Here is a 22,666-nt window from a genome sequence, read left to right as displayed (position 1 = left end):
AGTGTCCATATATGCCTCTGATTCTTTGAAGCTCCGTAATTTTTTTTTTTTTGTCAGAGTTGTTGTAGACACTGATTACATAATGCTAATCATGTTATTATTTTGTTATCTTGAATTTGATTGTAGTTTGTACTTTAAAAGATGCCTAGTGATGGTTCAAGACCTAGTGATGGTTCAAGAAAGGATCCGGCATGAAATTACTCACATTTGGAGAATCCGAAAGATACAAATGCCGTCACTTGTAACTTTTGTGCAAAAGTTACAAAAGGAGGTATTTATCGGGCTAAGCAACACTTAGCTGAAGGGTATAGAAATGTGAGTGCATGCACAAGATGCCCATCTAGTGTTAGAGAAGAAATCAAAGAGTACATGAGTAAGAAAAAGGAAGAAAAAGAGCAAATGAATTTGTTACCTAGTGATGAAATTAATTTCCTTGATGGAGAGGATGAGGATGATGTAATGGAAGCTAACAATCGGGGAAAAAGGGTAGCTAGTGCAGGTAGTGGCAATGCTAGTGTCAATTCCTCAAGGATGCAAAAGCAAAAAGGACCGATTGATTTATATTTCATTCCCAGACCGGAAATTGTGGTACAAAAAAGAAAGGAGGGAGGAAAACAGACAACCATTAATGATGCATGCAAGAAAGAGTTGAGAGAAAGAGTGTGTGCTGCTTTTGCAAGGTGGATGTATGATGCAGGAATTGCATTCAATGCTGTTAAGTATGATAGCTTTGCCGAGGTTGTTGAAGCAATTGGACAATATGGTCCTGGCATGAAACCACCTAGTTATCACGAGGTGAGAGTTCCTTTGCTTAGGAAGGAATTGGATAATACCAATGCTTTGATGAATGATCACAGAGAGGAGTGGTCAAAATTTGGATGCTCATTAATGGCAGATGGGTGGACAAACAAGAGAGGGAGAACATTGCTTAATTTCCTAGTAAATAGTCCAAGGGGAACCATGTTTATTGAATCGATAGATACTTCTTCTTTTTCAAAGGATGGTGCAAAGATGTTTGACTGACTTAATAAATTTGTGAACCGCATTAGAGTAGCAAATGTCGTTCAAGTCGTCACAGATAGTGAATCAAGCAATAAGTCTGCCGGTAAGAATGTTCAATGTTTATAACTTTTAGAGTATGTAAATTCTTTATAAATATATAATTTAAATCTTCTTTGATTAATATATAATTTATATCATTTTTTCTTTTTTCCGTTTGGTTTCAAATAGGGAGGATGTTAGAGAAAGAACACCCACATTTGTATTGGACACCATGTGCTGCTCATTGCTTAGACTTGATGTTAGAAGACATTGGGAAAATACCGTCCATCTCTAGAACAATGCAGAGTGCGGTGGAGTTGAATAGTTATATCTATATGCGTCCAAAGTTGTTGAACATTATGAGGAACTTTACTCATAAAAAGGAGTTGCTTAGGCCCGCTAAGACTCGATTTGCTACATGTTTCATCACATTATCAAGTATTCACAAGCAAAAGAATAACTTGAGAAAGATGTTTACTTCAGAAGAATGGAATCGTAGTAAATGGGCGAAAGAGGAAGCCGGTAAAAGAGTTGCTTCTTATGTTTTGATGCCTTCCTTTTGGAACAACATTGTCTTTAGCCTTAAGGTTTCCGGTCCTCTTATTCCGGTTTTGAGATTAGTTGATGGCGAGAAAAAGCCTCCCATGGGATACATTTATGCGGCTATGGATAGGGCTAAAGAAGCCATTGCAAAATCATTTGGGGAAGTAGAAGACAAATACAAGGATATCTTTGAAATAATTGATAAGAGGTGGAATGTTCAACTTCATCGCCTTTTGCATGCAGCAGGTTATTATTTGAACCCAGAATACTTTTATTCAAATCCGAAAATTGAAGAAGATGAAGAGATTGCAAAGGGTTTGTATGCACGCATTGCAAGGTTAATCCCAGATATCAAAGACCAAGACAAAATTACTGAGGAGCTGTCCTTATATTCTAAAGCTGAGGGCCTCTTTGGTAATCCCTTTGCTATTAGACAGAGAAATACACGAGGACCAGGTAAAGTGGTAAAGTATATTAAGTTAGTATAGCTAAGTGTTAAAATTATTTTGACAATAGAGTCGATAGAAAGATGAAGCTAAAGTTGCTAAACATCATTATTAATTTTTTTTAATAGTTAATTGGTGGGAAGTTGATGGCAAGTCAACAAAACTTCTCCAAAAGTTTGCTATAAAGGTTTTAAGCCTTACTTGCAGTTCTTCTGGTTGTGAACGAAATTGGAGCGTGTTTGAGCATGTAAGTATATACTATCTACTAACTAGGTTTGTAATTTAATTGTTGAAAGTTAAAATTTTAATTTTTTATACTTACTAGTTGAGGTTGAATTTATTGCAGCTTCATAACAAGAAAAGAAATAGGCTCGCTCAAACAACTTTGAATGATTTAGTGTTCATCAAATATAATAGAGCATTGAGGCGTCGATATAATATGCGTGACACTCTTGATCCCATTTTACTCGGTGACATTGATGAGAGCAATGAGTGGTTAACGGGGAGGATGGATGATTCTGATGCAGAACATGATCTAGTCTATGAAGATGATTCCTTGACATGGGGTGATGTTGCTAATTTTGCTGGTATTGGAGAGGCTAGCAGGCCGCAACGGTCTACTAGACCAAAATCTAGTTCTAGTTCACGGTTACCAACAGAGGGAGCAGGAAGTTCTTCAGTTCGACTTGTGGATGAGGATGAGGATGATTCAGATGAGATAGAAGAGGATCCTGAGAATTATGAATCATTTAGTGACGATCAAAATGATGTTATGCTTATTGATGACGAGGATGATATTTAGATTCATTGGTGTTGTCTTCTTAGGAAGAAATGATGTTTATGTTTGTTTTAGTTTTATCTTATACTTCTCCTTAGTTGACTTTCGCATCTTTATATTAATATGTTTGATTATTCACTGTTTTGAACTCAAGTACTTGATTTACTTGGTTTTGGCATCTTTATGTTGAATATTTAACTTAAGTAATTCATTTAGTTGACTTTTACATCTTTGTATATACTATTGCATCTTTAATACTTTATTGGGTGAGTTTTGTTTTTTTTTTTTTTCCAACGTGCCCCTTGCTTCAGTCGGGCGCGCGCCTCGCCTCGCGCCTTGCGCCTCAGGCTCCAAGAGGCATTTGCGCTTTTGTGCGCCTTGAGCCTTTAACAACTATGGACAAGATAGAATAGTAATATCATATATAATATAATTTATTCTTTTTTACTTATCAATATATATATATATATATATATATATACATAAAATTTATTCTTTTTTATATTCAAATAGCTTCACCTTCTAACTCATGTAACTTTAGTATAAAAATTATAAAGTAATTACAATTCTATAATTATCTTACTCATTAGATATATAAATAAAATTTTATATTGTCCATGTCGTCTATGTCCATGCTTCTTAGCTGATGAACTACCATTGGAGATTAAAAGCCTATGCAAATGATGCATCATCGCAGATAAGGTGAAGAATTATTTTCAATTTTTCACAATGACAACCTGGTGTATCAACATAAAGCATATGTAGAGAGAGATGCAAAGAAAGTTCAGCAATATAAGATCTCCTCTCATAGAAGACACGCTAAAAAGAAAAGGGAAAAACAAATATAAATTTCAATAAATATTATTGAGATTTACTTATCAATATATATATATATACATATATATATATATATTATTGAGATTTTCAGGTTGCATCTGGATTCTTTAAGTCTTTCCTTTTTAGTTAATTCCTTCTTTTTTTTTGTGAAAATCTCCTCCCACCCTTGCTATGTTCCTTTTACTTTATACATATTTGGTAAGCCAGGATTTACTACTTCCAAAATTCATGGCATGTCAGAACCAACTACGACATGGAATGAAATGGAAAAAAAAAAAAAAAGGTAAAGGAAAACACACGATCTACCTGAAATGTCGGCAAAGGGTGGAGCGGATGAAAGTAACTCTTGTAGGGTTCATCACATGTAATGGTTTAAATGGTCCTTTAGCATCCCACCTAATTATAACATGAGAATGGGATCACATTAAATGATTATCCAGAACAATGCATCAGTACCAAGGTTCATTGTTAGCATATTGACATAACATATGTATACTTTTATGAGAGTAACCCATGCCTTCCAAGTTCACATTAAAATCAAAATAGGTCATATTGACGAACTGGAAGTCAAACATCTTGGTGATGCTTTTGTGAAGGAAGTTCAAAGGATACCCAAGGTTATAACTCAAAAATCTCATAATTTCAAGGATGCCAACATGACAGTTTTGAGAAGATGTCAGTATATCCAATATGTATCAAAGTTGTTGCATATGTTTTGCCTTTGTTTTTTGTCTTTTTTTCCCAACAAAATTAGGAAAATAAACGCGTAAAGGAGAAAGTGGAGATAATGTTAATCATAGAACCAAGGGAGGATGGGTAAATGGAGAAGCGGTGCATCCCTTAAGATCGAAAGGAAAGTTCTATAAAACAGCTATTAGACCAGCCATTCCTAATGGGACAAAATGTTGGGCAGATGAGAAACAACATATGCACACTGCACAGAGTGTTGCGGAATTTGATGTACACCAGGATAAAATAAAAAATAGAAAAGAAATAAAAAGAAAAGAAAAAAAGAAGAAGATAAAATTTGAAATGCACACATTTGTGAGATGATTGAAGTAGCATATATTGGACATAAAATTGAAGAAAGCAATTAAGATTGTTTGAAACATGCAAAGAAGACACACTAAGTGAGGAGCGACATGGTCATATTTAAGGTAATGCTAGGGAGAGGGAAAGGCCAAAATTAATATGAGTTAGTAACAAAAGAATGTTAACATGTTGTTTAAGTGAGACGGTGGCCTTAAATAAAGTAGAATAATAAATAGGATTCAAATAGTTAACCTAAAGTAGTGGGGAAATGCTTCGTTGAGTTGAGGAAAAATAGGATTTGTTGGAGAATTACGTGATTTATGTAATTGTTAGATAAATTTGGAAAGTATTAATTGTCTGATTTTGTACTAATTACAGGCTAATATAGCTGGTGTATTAAAGTTTAGGTTGACTTATTTTATTTTCTGATCCTAGGGATTTGATTGTATATTCCTTAATTTACTGGATTCTGATCTGATTGTATTCAGCCTATAAAGGTCAGGCTGCTTTGTATTAGAAAGTCATGAAATATACTCCAGTTTTTCCCAATTTCTGTGTTATGGTATCAAAGCACTAGGTACTCTTTCTGGGATAAAATATTTCATCATTTACAGATTTCATAGCAGCTTGGAGTTCAGTTTTTTACAGAAGAAAAAAGAGATGTCAGAGGTTACACAAACCAGCTCTCAATCGGAGGAACCTACAATCCAACAACAGGCTCCTGGAGATCTACAGAACATTCAAGCTGCGTATAGGCTGAATGGAACGAACTATTTAAAGTGGTCTCAACTTGTTCAAACCTTTCTGAAAGGGAAGGGCAAGCTCAACCATCTTCTTGGAAAAAGGCCTAAGAAAGAAGATCCAAAGTTTGCTGCTTGGGACGAAGAAGACTCAATGGTCATGTCATGGCTATGGAATGCTATGGTACCCGAGATAAGTGATACTGTCATGTTTTTGACAACCGCTCAAGAGATATGGGAGGCGATCAGACAAACTTATTCGAAGAAAAATGATGCAGCCCAGGTGTACGAGATCAAGGTGAAGCTAGCTGCCACAAAACAAGGGAACAAGACTGTAACAGAGTATGCCAACACTCTGAAAAATTTGTGGTACGAGTTGGACTATTACCAGGTTCTCGAGATGAAGAACAGTGAGGATGCTGCGTTGTTGAAGGCTTCCATAGAAAAAGACCGAATCTATGATTTCTTAGCAGGCCTTAATCCGGAATTCGATACTGTAAGAGTTCAGACTTTGGGGAAAGGATTATCCTCCCTAAATGAAGCAATTGCAACTATTCGTGCTGAAGAGAGCAGGAGAGGAGTTATGTTGGATTCGCAGCCATTGGAAGGATCGGCACTCCTTACAACCGCTGCTAGTGAGCGAACTTTGGAGAAGAAGTCTTCAGCTATTACTGATTATAAGAAATCTGACCCGAAGAGGACATTCAAAGAGAATCTGGTATGTAACTATGCAAGAAAACTGGTCATACGAAGGACACCTGCTATAAGCTACATGGAAGGCCACAAAACATGAATCAGTCAAACTGGAATTCCGGAGGAAGAAGCTGGCAGCAAAAGGGAAAAGCCCGCGTTGCACAAAATAACACTAATAATACCAGTGATCAACCGAATTCCAGCAGCAGAGAATTCTGTAAGGAAGACATTGATCGCCTCCGATCCCTTCTTAATTCACTCGAAGAACCTACAGGTGCCTGTTCATTAGCACTTTCTGGTATGTATTCTGGTTCTCATGCTCTTAGTGTCTCGGATAATGTTTTAATCCACCCACACTCTTGGATTGTCGACTCAGGCGCAACCGACCATATGACCAACTCATCCCAATCTTTTTCTTCTTATAAACCATGCCCAAGTAATAAAAAGATCACCATAGCTGATGGGAATTTAGTCACTGTTGCAGGACAGGGGGACATATCCTTAGGACCTTCCTTGTGTCTTAAAAATGTTTTACATGTGCCCAAATTGACAACCAATCTTTTATCTGTCAAACAAATCACCAAGGATATGAACTGCAATCTTATTTTCTCAAAAAATTCATGTGTGTTTCAGGACCGAGCTTCGGGGAAGACGATTGGGCATGCTAAAGAAAAGGATGGTCTCTACTGTCTCGAGCCCATGAGTGGAAAAGTGAGTACTGGAATTGGTTGTTCATCTGTGCTTCTATCTGATTCCTCCACAAATAAAGACAAAATTCTCCTTCATCATTTTCAGCTTGGTCATCCTTCCTTCAGAACTCTTAGTCTTTTGTTTCCTTCTTTGTTTAAAACTGTTGATTTGAAACAAGTTCATTGTGATATTTGTGAAATTGCCAAACACAAACGTGTTTCCTTTCCTTTGAACAATAATAAATTATCAGTTCCTTTTTATTTGATGCACAGTGATGTTTGGGGTCCTTCACGGGTTGCTAATTATTCTGGGGCACATTGGTTTGTCATTTTTATAGATGATTGTACGCGGGTAACTTGGACTTTTCTCATGAAGCAAAAATCTGATGTAGCCAATATCTTTCCAATATTTCATAACATGATAAAAACACAGTTTGGGGTGAAAATTAAAAGGATGAGGACAGACAACGAGAGAGAATATTTTAACCAAATTCTTTCACCATATTTGAATCAGGAGGGAATAGTTCATGAGTCCTCATGCATTGACACACCCCAACAAAATAGGGTGGCCGAAAGAAAGAATGGACATCTTCTTGAAACTACCCGTGCTCTTCTTTTTCAAAGACAAGTTCCAAAATATTTTTGGGGCGAGGCCGTTCTTACAGCCACTCATCTCATCAACCAATTACCTACCAAAGTCTTAGATTTTAGAAGTCCTTGGGAAACACTTTCACATCATTTTCCAGACTTCCTTACTCCAAACAGGTTGTCTCCTCGGGTATTTGGTTGTGTTATCTTTACTCATGTTCATGCTCACAATCGAAGCAAACTTGATCCCCGAGCACTTAAATGTATTTTTATAGGTTACTCTTCAACTCAAAAAGGTTACAAATGTTACCATCCGCCTACTCGGAAAACCTACATTTCAATTGATGTCACATTTGTTGAACATGAGAGTTTCTTTCATCATCCTTCTCCTCAGGGGGAGGTAACAAGTGATGAAAAGGATGATGATGCCGATGTCCTCGATTTCGATCTTATGCCCAAATTGTCACCACCATCTTTGAGTCCAAGTTCTGCAACCACTCCTGCCTCGGTTTCCTTTGGTTCCCCTCTTACCGCGGCTTCTCCAAGTCCGGATCACATTCATTCCCAGGTTTCACTACCTACTTCCGATCCCAGTTCTGATATTCCTCCGCTTCAAAATCCAAGTGTGACATCTCTTGAATCTCAACCACAATCTCCTCCTAAAAATCCAACTCCATCAATCAATCAAGTAGTCACTAAACCACTTCAAGTTTTTTCGAGAAGGAAGAGAGGCAAGACTAATCCGAAGCAAGCCCAAAAGTCAGAACCTATGCTTGGGAAAGAAACCACTCAGGAGAAAAACACTACTCAGGTAAACAATTCCATTCTTGTGTTTGATGAGACTGATTTAGAACTACCCATTGTAGTTCGAAAAGGTACCCGAACGTGTACACAACATCCACTCTCTCATTTTGTTTCCTTTGAAAAATTATCTCCCTCACATAGAGCCTTCCTTACTCAGCTAAACTCAATAGCCGTTCCTAAAACATTGTCTGAGGCATTAAACAGCAGGGAATGGAAGCAGGCCATGAAAGTTGAGATGGACGCACTGGAAAAGAACAAGACTTGGGAGATGGTCAAATTACCGAAGGGAAAAAAAACTGTGGGATGCAAATGGGTGTTTTCAGTAAAATTCAATGCAAATGGATCTCTTGAAAGGTACAAGGCAAGGCTAGTAGCAAAAGGATATACCCAGACCTTTGGTGTTGATTATCAAGAAACTTTTGCCCCAGTGGCAAAAATGAACACAATAAGAATTTTATTGTCTCTGGCTGCTAACTTTGATTGGAATTTGCAGCAGTTTGATGTAAAAAATGCATTTCTGCATGGAGATCTTGAAGAAGAAATATATATGGACGCTCCTCCAGGATTTAGTTTTCCGAAGAAGAATAGGGTATGCAGACTAAGGAAGGCACTGTACGGACTGAAGCAATCCCCCAGGGCTTGGTTTGGCAGGTTTGCAAGAGCAATGTTAGCAATGGGTTACAAACAAAGTCAAGGTGATCATACTTTGTTCATAAAACACTCTTCTTCAGGGGGAGTTACAGTCCTCATTGTATACGTAGATGATATTATTGTCACTGGCAATGATCAAGCTGAAAGGAAAACTCTTAAAGCTAAACTGGCCACGGAATTTGAAATAAAAGACCTAGGCAAGCTGAAATACTTCCTGGGAATTGAAGTTGCTCGCTCCAAAGAAGGAATTTTCGTCTCACAACAAAAGTATGTTATTGATTTACTGAAAGAAACAGGAAAGATAGGTTGTAAGCCCGTGAAGACTCCCATTGAACCAAATCATAAGCTTGGAGAAGCTGTTGATGATGAGCTAGTTGACAAAGGAATGTATCAAAGACTTGTTGGAAGATTAATCTACTTGTCTCACACCAGGCCTGACATCGCCTATGCAGTTAGTGTTGTGAGCCAATTTATGCACAACCCAAAGGAAGTACATCTCCAAGCAGTATACAGAATCCTGCAATATCTAAAATCTAGTCCAGGTCGAGGCATATTGTTCAAGAGAGGATTGTGCTTGAACTTAGAAGTTTACACAGACTCAGACTATGCAAGTTCAGTGTCAGATAGAAGATCAACCTCGGGTTATTGTGCCTTCCTAGGTGGGAATCTTGTTACATGGAGGAGCAAAAAGCAGCCAGTAGTTGCAAGGTCAAGTGCAGAAGCTGAATTTCGTGCCATGGCTTTAGGAATATGTGAATTATTATGGTTGAAAATAGTCCTGAAGGATCTTGGAGTTTCAGTTAAGAGGCCGATGAAGTTATATTGTGATAACAAGTCAGCCATCAATATTGCACATAATCCAGTTCAACATGACCGCACCAAGCATGTGGAAGTTGATCGCCACTTCATAAAGGAAAAGCTCGATAATGGACTAATTTGCACTCCGTATGTCTCAACAAGAGGAAAACTAGCTGATGTACTAACCAAAGGGTTAGCCAGTCCTGCGTTTCAAAGAATTGTCTGCAAGCTGGGGATGGAAGATATTTATTCCCCAGCTTGAGGGGGAGTGTTGGAGAATTACGTGATTTATGTAATTGTTAGATAAATTTGGAAAGTATTAACTGTCTGATTTTGTACTAATTACAGGCTAATATAGCTGGTGTATTAAAGTTTAGGTTGACTTATTTTATTTTCTGATCTTAGGGATTTGATTGTATATTCCTTAATTTACTGGATTCTGATCTGATTGTATTCAGCCTATAAAGGTCAGGCTGCTTTGTATTAGAAAGTCATGCAATATACTCCAGTTTTTCCCAATTTCTGTGTTAGGATTCATATAGTTGACCTCAAATAGTTAGGAAAAGCTTTGTTGTGTTGAGAAAAATACAAGCATTACACAGAAATGTATCAATTATATCAACCTTGAGGGTATTGTCATGAACCAAACACCTAATTCCTCTTTTCTTTTTTTTTCTTTCTTTTAATATTTTATAAAATTTCCAATCTCTTACAATTCGTTGGATTGAGAGAGTAGGACCGAAAACAAATTAAAGGAAAATGAGGAACAGGCTTTTATTTTATTCCAAAAAAGAGAAACAAAAAAACAAAAAACAGAAAAGAGGCAAGGAAAGGAAAATAAGGAAAAGGTTGTTCACAAAATTAGATACCCCAGAAAGTAGGAGGAAATGGTAGATTAAAAAAAATGAATTCATGATTACCCATTTTCCCCTATCAATTTTCTTACTTATCAAAATTAAATAAATAAATAATCCCCATTAATTTGACAAGTGAGGTCCTATATTTCCCTTTTCTTAAACAAGAGTAAATTTTATATCAGTTCCTTTTTCTTTTCGGTCATTCAAACAAGAGGTATCCTTTTTCTCTCTCTCTTAATTAATGGTATTTTCCTTTCCATGCCCTCCAACTTATTAAAATGACCAAACCAACTACAATGACATTTTATAAATTAATAGGTTAACTATTATTAATCTTGTTGTTTTCATCCATTTATAACCATTATAGTTGTTGTAGACTAAATCCACCGAGTCATCCAAGTAGTCCTAATATTCTCACATCCAAGAGTAGTGGGACTGGATCCTTATCTATAGTGAATCACTACGTTATTTCAGTGGGTACAAACTGCCATTAGTTAATAAAAGTCCTGCATTCAATTTCCATGGAGGAGATTGTAGATTTTTTCGACTCCTTGAGAGTTTAGAGGCCCTTTTTGGCATTGTGTAGTTTCTGAGGGATGCGTTCCCCTTTTGAACGCCTTTTAATGCTTATATTACATAACAACAACAACAACAACAAAAAATTCGACTTATGAATCCTATGGGTAGACATCTCTGAACCTTAGAGCATCACACAGGTTATAGTACTTGATTCTCAGTGTCTTTTAAAGGCTAGCCTCTTTTTGGTTTCAATGGTTTTTCGGCTGGTAGGTAGACAGATTTTGTGAGAAATTGTGACTGAATCCATACCAGTTCAGAAGATAATTTAGAAAAGGCCAAGAAATAGAATCATAGGCCTTGACCAAATCAACTTAACCATAGTAGGCTTGACTGCTTTGTTGAAATATAATTATAGAACAGATGATCATAAAATCTTCAAATTCTTGCAGCTGCTATTTGAATCTTAGTGGTAAATAGAATATTAGATTCAAGAAATGTTCCAAATACTACCCATCTTGTATTTGGGGCTGCATGAGGCTGGTATTCAAGAATCTCCAGAACTGAACACTAAAAAAACCAACAAGTATTTTATGTGTGTGTGAGAGAGAGGCAACTCAAATATCCACTGTATGATAAGGACCAACTACTCTTGTACATGTGAATACTGAGAACAGTTGTATGACTCGATGGACCAAACCTCCAACAACCAAAACGGTCATAGATGGATAAAATAAATAAATAACTAAATGAACATTTTATTCACTACAATTATAGCAAGTATTCAAACCAAGCTGAGACCTTGGACTACTTTCCTATTACGGGGATATATATATATATATATATATATATAGAGAGAGAGAGAGAGAGAATTATTTGACAAGCTGCTTTCGTAAGGAAAAATGTTCGCATTTCCAAATTATCAGACATGGAATTGAGGAAAATATTTAAAGAAATCTAAATTTTACAAACAAATCTATTATCAAGATGTGATTGAATCAAACAAAGACCAGTAAGCCATTTTAAACACTTTATAAATAATGAACTACTATGTTCATGATCTTGTATTCTAATTAAGCATTATCAGTATTTGGTTGGGGATGCCTAGGTGCACCACATTCAACCAGCTGCTAGATTTGTTCTTGCAGGTCACAAGGGTGGACTGTAGCAGGTCTAAACTCAACAGAATGCTATTTACAGCTGTTCTATGGGCTTTGTGGGGCGAGAGAAACAAGAGATACCACCAAGGGGTTGAAGAGATTGCTAAAGCTACTTGCTATATGGTTGCTGATGCTGCTGGTCTTATCTTCCAAGATGTCATCAATTTTGTGTAATTCATTTATGTTGTTTGGTTTTAAGTTTGCTTTGTATTGGAAATGGTATTATTCCATTTCATAGGCTGGTTTGTTATGTGGGGGTATGCCCCTACATTGATCAATTGTACTGAGGAAGGGGGGCCGCCGGGCCGGGGGGGGGGGGGGGGGGGGGGGGGGGGGGGGGGTGGGGGAGAGTAACTTTAGTACTACAAATGCACATTTAACAGGAGAAGCAAAGTTGTCACAATTATGTACAGGAAAGATAGGAGAAATGCCACTAATAAACTACATAAAATAAGATAAAATTTATAAAAAAATAAATTTATTCTATTTTCTACAGCTTTCTCAGAACCACATAGGCCATAAAGAAAACACAAAGAAAGAAGGATTAGGAAGAGTAATAAATATCTAAACTCACCAAGTTTCGGCTATGGAGGAAAATTTAAGAAGCTCAGCTTCGTTCAAAGACGACGATGAAGTTGGAACCCTAGTGACATTTTTCACATCATTTGTTGTATCACCATTGATTGGAGGCTTCTCAGGTAAAGACGGATTGATTGGAACTGGTTGAGGAACATCAGAGTAAGGTCTTATGCGAAGAATGGTTTGAGGAGCTCTGAAAATTGAACGTTTAAGAGAAAAATTAGGGCTTGGGTTTGAGAATCTGAGAATATGGTGATCGGTTTTACACAGAATTCGGAGATGGTTCAGAAGCTTTGAAGCCATTGTAAGGGGCGCAAATCCTCGGTCCCAATTAGTGCAGCCTTAAAGGCGCGTTTGGCTTGAAATCAAAACAGATTAAGTCAGACAGTGTTAACCTTAATTACATATCCAAGCAATGCAATCCACATCCCTTATTGACAGTTTAGGTAGGTCAACCATGTCCAATTGAACTATTAGCTAATTGCACAAAATGTTTAGAACTTTCAGAATGACCATATATGGGAGACCAAGGACATACATGCTAAGTCAATACAGGGAATATGATGCTAAATGAATTGTGACGAATTGGTGAAATTTTACACTCTTCGGCTCCATTTGTTTGGATGTAAATATTTTTCAGAAAATATATATATTTTTTCTAGTGCGTGGTTGTTTTAAAAAAATATGCGAAGAAAAAGTTGTTAAAATCTAACAAAAATAACTTACTTATCAATTTTCGGCATGGTATTTTACACGCCCGGCTGGATGGACTCAACCTCAAGCTCGACTTAGACATTTGGAAAACACCATAAAAGTAAAAATAAAAATCATATTTTACGTAAAAAGGGAAAATCTTTTCCGAGGAAAATATTTTATGTTGAAACAAACCAAGCCTTCATGTATGAAGATACAATCTTGGAGAAGCCCCAAAGATGAAGTTGCCTACTAAGGAATAAAGCTGTGAAATATCAGATCTCACTCTTAAAAACATGATCTTATTAATTCATTTCTCTCGTTTGTCTGAACAAATGCATGCTAATAGGATAGTTGCAGAACTGGTGCCCTCACACAAGTAACTATAAATAAAGGAAACTATAGAATTAAGATGATGAAATTATCAGAGGAACATAAAGGATCACACTCCTGCTCAAGTGACAAATTAAGCTGACAGAAACAAACAAAAATGTATCTATTCTTTTGATGTAAATTTCACAGAAAAAGTACATAAAATTTATCAAATGTAATCAAAGGTATCGTCCTCGTCAATGTCATTCAAATGTAGTCTGATACTTATATGTATAGACACAGAGAGAAAATGAAGAACATATAACTCAGTAAACAATTGAAATCACAGAAAACTTACAAAGTGAGTTTGAAGCTGCAGTCGTCTTCGCGAGAGACAGCGAGAGCAACCCACTTCTGCCGCGATTACTGATTCGGTTGCGAGAGAGAACCAAAAAGGAAAATCGCTAGATTAATAGAAAATGGAAAATATAAATAAATTATAAAAATAATGTGTAACAGGGTTAAATTTATTTAGACCCCTGTGGTTTATCAATATTTCAAGAAGACCCCTTTCTTTTTCTGAGTCGCATCAATTTCCCCCTCATGTAAGGGTCAAACATGGTCAAAGACCTTTTTTGGCTGAGTCATGATGAAATTTACTGAAAATACCCAATTTACCCTTAAAAGAAGTAAAAAGACAGCTACAACCGTCACTTAGTATCCTAAACTGAGCATCATCTCCGGTGACACGAGAGACCACTAGCACCGGCGAGGTTTAGTCCGGCGAGGACCACTAAACTATCATCAACCAACGGCAGCGACTAAAACACATAGTATAGTGATGACCCACCTCAGCAAACGGCCTACATGTAACCACAAAGGTACCCACATCGACGCAACGAGTTTCAGTGGGCTCATAAACGGCTTACTCCTCCAGTGATGGTGAACCCACTTCTGTGACCATGAAGCGAGCACTCAAGCAACAACAAGCTCACGTTGCTTGCAACTCTGGCAATGACAAGCTCACAAGTTACAACAAGCTCATGTCGCTTGCAACTCCGGAGTCGACGACCCACCTCATTTTGGAAAACTCTAGTCCAAACGTTGGTGAGCTTCAACAGACCAACCACGGTACCCACGTTGACGCAATGGGTTTCAATGAGCTCACGAACGGCTTACTCCTCTGGTTGCATCATAAAATTAATTTTTTCTATTAAGACGCAAGGTATAGGTATTATTTGATTGGAGGAAAAGATATATATGGTATTATTAAATAGGATTCTTATTTAAAAATTGGAGTCTTAAGTCAATAAATTGCCTAAGTCAACTTTATTCCACAAACACGATTCATTTGGATAAGTTTAGGACAAAAAACAAAATGTGGATAAGATTGAGACAAAGGAAGTTGTTTTGTTAATTCAAATATATTATTTGAATTTGAAAAGGAAACTTTCGATTACTGAAAATAACGACTGCTCCATACATCTATAAATAGCACCATGGGGCTTTGTGCAAAAGATCACTGACCAACACAAATATCTTGTTTCTTTATCTATGTTTTTCATTCTCTACAATTCAATACATTCTTTTAATTGTAATTCCACTTCTTGTACTATGTATAAGAATTTTACATGAAATAAAAGTCGACGTTTGGCATTAGTCCCTCTATTTTTATTTTCTAAGTCTCTTATAATAAATAAATGCTCGTGTAATTTATTTTACTTCCTTCATCCATTCTAGTTATAGTGCCGAAAGTCCTTTTTATTGAGGCGTTGAAGAACTTGAAGGGAGGGGTCATTTTTGCCTTCCAGCAATCGCCTATTCACTTAAGGTCGATTTCAGATTCGGTCAACACCAAAGATAGTTTGGCTATCCAACTCTTTAGGTCGAAAAATTCTGGCATGCCCCTAAAAAAATAGACAAACATTCTTCGATGACGACGAACCTTCTTCGATGACCGTAGAAACTATAGGAATAAAATATTAATTCATGAACGAGGGTAAATAAACATTTCATTCCTTCATTTTACATCGTGGACAATGTTTGATAAGGGATTTGACTAAAGATTTGCAAATGTGGGGGTGCTCTTGAAGTATTGACAAACCACATGGGGTATAAATGAATTTAACCCATAATAATATATAATAGTTAAAATTGAAAAGAAAATCTAGTGATGAATTTGTATTTTAAAAAAATAACGTGTAATGGAAAATTGTCACATTAAGTAATAGAAAAGGGAAAAATAAATAAAAAATATAAATAATGTTGGCTATTAGTCACTATTTTCTTTTTCTGAATATTTTTTTATTTTTTATTTTATTTTGCAAAAACTGGGAAACAACCTTATTTTTATTTTTACCTTTAACTAACCTTATTTTTATTTTTTTTATGACCGTTATTAAGGACATCATTTCTTAGAAAACCCAACGAAAAATGATTAAGTAAACAAATTATCAACTTAATTTGTGATTTTCATTCAATTGTGCTCCATGGACTTCCAGTTTGTCAAAGATCTGGATGTCTTTGTGCCTTGTTGGGAAGGTAACATGAATCGTAACTAAACTAATAAAAGAGGGATGAAATCTCTAGCATAGCCTTGGATGGTAAATGGGTGCCGCCTCGAACTGGAGAAATAAAATGCAATGTGGACACCTCCTTCTCTCAATATTCTCATGTAGGCGAAGGGGGAGCATTCTTCAGGGATGATCTTGGGACCATTTGTAGGATTGTGCACGTTTAAGGCTAAGAACGCCTCAACAGCAGAGGCCATTTGCCTTCGTAAAGCAGCTTTCTGGGCCCTTCAGTTTGGGTATGATCATTGTTGATTTGAAAGCGACTCCTAGGTAGCGTGTAATGCTATGATTAATTTGGAGTCTTGTCAAATGGAGATGAAAGTTATTGCTTATGACTTTCGATGTGTGCTTCAGAGATTTGCCTCATCATTAGCCATGTCAGGAGAAATGGCAATGAGATTGCCCATAAGTGGCCATGCTCTTGCGAAGTCACACTTGCCAGGACATTGTTTTATCTCATATTCTAGTGGACATTCTTCTTTGTGCTGAAGTTGACTTAAATCATTCCAGAAGATTTTAGTTTCTTGTGATGTTGCAGGCGAGCTGCCAGGAAGGCAAAAAATAAAACAGAGGTGTACTTGTGTATATATATATATATATATACACTCAAGTTACACTTGTATGAAAAGAGCAAATCCAGTAGAGGACCAAAGCATTCATGTGAAATTAGTCACTCAAATTTGAATGCTATGGGCCTGAACCTTTCATTTTGAAGTGGATGTCATGTAGATGGCAAGCAAAGTATTTGGTATATATATTTTTTTTAGTTAACCTGATGTCCGGGATGGCACGAACTCGTAGGGCCCCTTGACAACCCAACTAATACCCGAAGATCCGAAAGGCCACCTCCCCACCTGAACCGGATAAGTCACTGCAGGGGTAACGGAGGCTAGCCACAAAGAACACCCAACGGGATTCGAACCTCAGACCTTAGGTTTACTAAGCTCCAAAGTCCAGCAAGTAAACCGCTGGACATATCCGAAGTGGATTATACTTTTCTCTCTTTCTTAGCGAGAAACTCACATTCTTTTGTTTCCACGATGATTCAAACTTTACATTCACTTTGAGAGGCAAAGGAAAGGTGTTTAGTTGGATGAGCATTGAACTTGCTTCTCAAGCAGTGTGGCCTGTCACCGGAGGTCACCGGAGATGCGTTGGAATATCCATTTATAACGGCAATATTTGCTGTTATTAACGGCTATTTTTTACTGTTTCAAATATAGGGCTTGGACAGCTCTTGCTCTGGACTCTTCTGGTCTTGTTGGGCCTAATTTGGCTTACTGTATCTGTTACTGTTAACAAAATTGTAAATGTTCTTTCTTCTCAGGGCCCTCTTTGGGCCCAAACTGTAACACTTATATCTATTTAATTGCTTCATCATTCCAAAAAAAAAAAAACTTAGAAGCTTGTGAGCATGGCAAGGGCCAAGGATCCAATGACTACATATACATAATATTTGTCATCAGCAATGCAGGGGAACTGCCAATCATTATTGTTCTAAGTTCCCTTTTTTTTTTTTTTTTTTTTTTTTTTTTTAAGTCCTATAATTTTGTATGGATTTTGACATGGATCATTTTTTTTAAAAAAAAAATAGAGATTGTTCGACATTTTTGTTAGTCAACAAACATTTCACTAAAAAAATGTGAGTAAAAAAAGTGTTTTTTTATAAAATTTCAAACCTACCATTTTACTTAAATTACCCTAGTCACGATTTGTATCCGTCGCCTCTTTGCCCCCTTTTCAATCCTTAATTCGGGTAACAAAGAAAGAAAGAAAAATAATAATAATAATGAAAAAAAGGAAAGAGACGGACATGGTTTCTTCTGCGAGTTCTGTCATTGGACTTGATGAATGATTTATGACCACAAAAGACTAAAGTTCTCTTGAACAATGCTTAAGTTGTAGATGATTCATGCCTTCAAATAGAGAATTCAATTATTTCTTTTTAAACATGCCTATAAATTTTGTACTATTAACAATTGAATTATTTTTACCAACTCTTTTAAAAAAACTAAGAGTCTACTTGGTTTGTAATTATGAAAATAATTTTTTGTTCTCAAAAAACAGAAAACTGTACGAAAATCACTGCTTGGTTCAGTTTTCAGAAAACTATTTTCAGAAAATTCAGTTATACAAATGTCTGTCTTCAGAAAACTATAAAAGATTGTTCTCTGAATTTTTTAAAACTATTTTCAGAGTTACAATCCAAACAAACCCTAAAGTTCTTTTCTTCAGCCTACTACTCAAGCAATTAATGGAGAGAACTTTAGTTTTTAATCTTTTGAAGTTATGAATCAATCTCATGACAATCATTCACCAAGTTCATGCAAATTTGCAGAAGATATCATGCTTCCGTTTCTTTTCTTTTCTTTTTATTTACCTCAATCAAGGATTGAGAAGGAGGAAGGAACATTAAAGACATTATAGTTGAATAGAATTGTGTGCAACAAATGTTTTGATTTACTTATTTTTATCCATTGATTATTAAAATTCGAGATAAATATTAATAAAATGAATTTTATACGTGGAAGGGCAAGACAAAAAAAATCCTTGGTCTATACATATAGATAAATAACCGAACCATCCTTTAAATATTTCAAAATATAGAATGTGCGAGTTTTGGCGTACGAATTATTTCTGTGTAAACTTTTGGAATGTCCAAGAACATTTTAGAATCCATTGTACTATAATACTACTATATTACAGCATTTCATTCTCTTTATTTATTTATTTTATTTTATTCTGAAATGACAAGGAGCATCCCAAGATTTCAACACATCTATTAAAATGTTTTAACTCTTAATTAATTGATGTTTTTAGAGGCCAAGTTATAAACCCTCTCTAAACTAGAAACCAGCAACGTATATGAGACAGACACACAAATACAGTGAAAAAGAAGTAAACAGGAAGAGAGATTCGAGAGTACTGGGAGGATATTTTTGTCAGTTTGCTAGTGGAAACGTTTTTAAAATGGCCGTTGTTGAGAGAGCTTGCAAATCCCAGTTAAAAAGTAGCTTTTTCACAAATCAATCTTTAGTGCGGTCCCGTCACGCGGCTATGGGCATTTGCATGCGCTGCAGCTTCTGCTTATTTGTATATACATATATTATTATTATTATTATTATTATTATTATTATATACATATATTATATTTACATATATAAATGTGTAATTATATATATATATATATATTTTAAGTTTAAGCAAACACCTTTCCAATTCAGAGGAGAGAAAACATTCGAACATATTTACCATAAGACACGAATATGACACCATGGATATGGACATGTGTCAAATTTAAAAAATGTAAGATACACGATGGCTTAGACACATCTAAATGTAAGTATGAATTTTTATTTATATACATGTATTGAGTAATTGTATTATAAAACTTTAATATATTTATAATTTTTTTATATTAAGAGTTATAATGATTTTTATATCATATATACGGTTATTCCACTATTTTGACATAATAGTGTTTTTATTTTAAATAAATAAATATTATTTAACACTTTACTTGTCATCATATATGTATAATGTCAATTTTTTTTAAAAGAAAAAAAGTTAAATATTTTAAAATGTGTTACTATTATTTTTAAGATTAGTAGGCTTGTATTAAAAATGTTTGAAAGTGTCAAACCCGAGTATTCAAGAAGTGGCGACGATGTCCAGAAGTGACAGTAAAGTGACCAAAATAATAGTAGACATTTATTTTTATTTACGGACACATATATGAAGTGTCAGGTACGTGTTCGACGGGTGTCAGTATCTGACACGGACACGAGTCACACGACACGAGCACGACTCTTTCGTAAAAGTGTCCGTGCTTCATAGATACAAACTAATGCGGATCAGTAAGTCTACCCCTTAACTTGATATAAAATGTGCACCTTTAATTTAATATGACTTGTGTGATGTAAAAATGTGTAATTTTACAAATAATGATCAATTTTTTGTCTCCTAAGCTCAATAAATAGTGTTCAACAAAAATTTAGTTTGGAATGAATAAAAATAAAACATCGCTTTAGTTTAAAAAAAAATCGATTAATAATGCTATTTGGATCTATTTCCCTAGCATAACTAAAGGAGTTTTTATTTCTTTGGTGTAGTGTATAAATTTAAGCGTCAGTCTCATTCACTACATTAAAGGAATAACGAAAAATTGATTTAAGAATCAAATTTTAAAAATTAATTCGATATTATATATTTATATATATATATATATATATGTTTAACATAATATATTGGGACAATGAAAGAGAGTGATTCAATATGGGCCGGAAGGAGCATGTGAGCTATACAATATTACTGTGGAGGTCGCCTTCTGGGTGGACACGCTCGAGAAGAAATAGCCATTCTTTAAGGTGGAAAGGTGCGCATGGAAAAGAAGGGAGACTTCACATGTACCTAGGCAAGGGAGCACACCTACTTGTACTTATCCACTTCATGATAAAATGAGATTAATTATATATATATATATATATATATATATATATATATAGATATATAGGAAATTACTCTTGAATTAGTATAAATGAGACTAATTATATTTTAATTGGAATTATTCTTTAAAATGTTTAATGTATAAAGATAAAACAAATTCACTTCTAACATTGCCATCACACTCTCGTAGTCACTAGACAGTGACACAATTAAATGGGAAATGATTTATAAAAGTAACTTAGTGGTATTTCTAAATATTTTTCAATATAAAGGTTTGGGAGTTTTAAGAATAGATTTGGATGCAGTGCACATGGCTCATCAAAATCGTACATGCAACATATGTCGACACGTGTATAACACGTACGTCCGGATGATTCGGATATTTGGTGCATTCGGCGCACCCAAGACCTTCTCAAGTTTATGTAGCTAAGTGTATGAATTATTTGTTAATAGAAAAAATATATGTGATTGTGATTAGGGTAAAACAGATGTGGTTGTGATTAGGATACACTAGTAAATGCTAATTGGGGTTTTGGATTTAGGTCATCATGTTATGTGCTATACCAATTATATAGTAATAAATCATTATTTTTTGAATACCATTGCATATTTTGAATAAAAAATTCCCATTTTGTAATTTTAAATAATAATTATAGTTTTTAATTTAATATTAAATAGTAAGGTCAATTTTGACATTTCACAGCACATTTAACAGGTCACAAGTTTGAAAATAACTTGATAAGTTTTGTTAATTCGTTTTTATTTTTTATTTTATTTTACTAGGGTTTTATGCACAATTTTGAAAGTAGAAAGAGAATTTGTAATTTTAACCCTTTAAATAACTATATTAACTAATTCTCCTTCAATTTCAATTCCAATTCCAATTTCAATTTCAATTCCAATTTCAATTTCAAGGAGTGATTTTGGTGTCTTGAAGATTTTTTGTTTACCATTTAGTGAATTATGAAAAGAAGGGCTAAATAGACTTTTTAGTTGTAAGAGTGCTTGGTACGCAATCGAGGATGGATAAAGAGAGTCCCAACCTTCTAATCAAAAGGTGAATCTTACCTAATCCATGACTCCTTTATATTACAGTCCTTACTTTCCGTTAGTGGCATGGACCTAATAGAGACGCCTAGAGTAATCAAATTCAAGCACGTAATAGAGTCACTTGATTACCCACATTCCAACTTCTAATCGCGTGGAAGCACCGACAGAATACAATTTGAATGCAGTTAGAAATCTCTTGAAATTCGATAAATTTATTTTTTTTATTTTTTATTTTTTATTATTGGAATAAGATATGGATATGAAAATAATATATCTGAAACATTTTCATGACATAAGTTGGGTTGCTCCCCGTTATTTTTTGGAGTACGAATTCAAGTCTCTTCACACCTCTAACTTCTAATTTAACATTCTTATTCTGAAAAAAAAAAGAAGATAATTTTATAATTATTTTTTTAAGACTGCTCATTACAGTCGCGTTAGCGATTGTCTTAGTCAGTCGCATATGTTATTGGTTGAAAAAGTAACTATAATTAATACCATTTATGGAACATTAAAATCTTATTTTAAAAGATAATATTACCTTTTTTTGTTTATTGACTATTATTCTCTATCCTCTTCCCTCGTGCGTCTATATATATAACATATATATATTAAATATTATTTATTTATACTTTAGATGTGGATTTTCATGATAGTAAATTTTAATTGAACTAAGTAAACAATAGAAGTGAATGGTTTAGTGAATAGAGGGGGAGAAAAAGTATAGAGGTGATGAGATAATCACACTTATTGAATTTTAGTTAAAGTAAAATTGTATAATTGAGTTTTTGTTATTTGTAACATAAGATTTTAATAGTCCATAAAAGTAAGAGAGTGTAT

General features: G+C 35.0%; 2 protein-coding genes across 7 annotated transcripts in view; one reads left to right on the top strand and one right to left on the bottom strand.

Moving 5' to 3' along the window:
• LOC132303338 (ubiquinone biosynthesis O-methyltransferase, mitochondrial-like) overlaps positions 1 to 14,236 on the bottom strand; it is a 60,022-nt gene extending 45,786 nt beyond the window's left edge. For 2 of the 6 annotated variants that reach the window (XM_059800563.1, XM_059800560.1), the window contains exons 1-3: positions 14,116 to 14,236; positions 12,748 to 13,110; positions 3,952 to 4,041 (exon numbers count right to left, since the gene is read on the bottom strand). In XM_059800563.1, coding sequence (XP_059656546.1) covers positions 3,952 to 4,041; positions 12,748 to 13,055 — 398 coding nt within the window. In that variant the 5' untranslated portion in view covers positions 13,056 to 13,110; positions 14,116 to 14,236. Of the gene's footprint in view, positions 1 to 3,951; positions 4,042 to 12,747; positions 13,111 to 13,478; positions 13,565 to 14,115 lie in introns of those variants that run through there. The other 4 variants (XM_059800558.1, XM_059800559.1, XM_059800562.1 and 1 more) reach the window with 4 other exon arrangements.
• On the top strand, positions 888 to 2,163 carry LOC132303339 (uncharacterized). The gene is made up of 2 exons (XM_059800565.1): positions 888 to 1,105; positions 1,231 to 2,163. The coding sequence occupies exon 2, from the start codon at positions 1,236 to 1,238 to the stop codon at positions 2,070 to 2,072; it is 837 nt and encodes a 278-aa protein (XP_059656548.1). The 5' UTR covers positions 888 to 1,105; positions 1,231 to 1,235; the 3' UTR covers positions 2,073 to 2,163.
• Positions 14,237 to 22,666: the final 8,430 nt, after the last annotated feature.

This window comes from Cornus florida, unplaced genomic scaffold, assembly GCF_030987335.1.
Source record: "Cornus florida cultivar Cherokee Brave unplaced genomic scaffold, ASM3098733v1 CherokeeBrave_3.0.0_Hap2_Chr04, whole genome shotgun sequence".
NCBI classification, from domain to species: domain Eukaryota; kingdom Viridiplantae; phylum Streptophyta; class Magnoliopsida; order Cornales; family Cornaceae; genus Cornus; species Cornus florida.
This window is presented reverse-complemented; position numbering and strand designations above follow the sequence as displayed.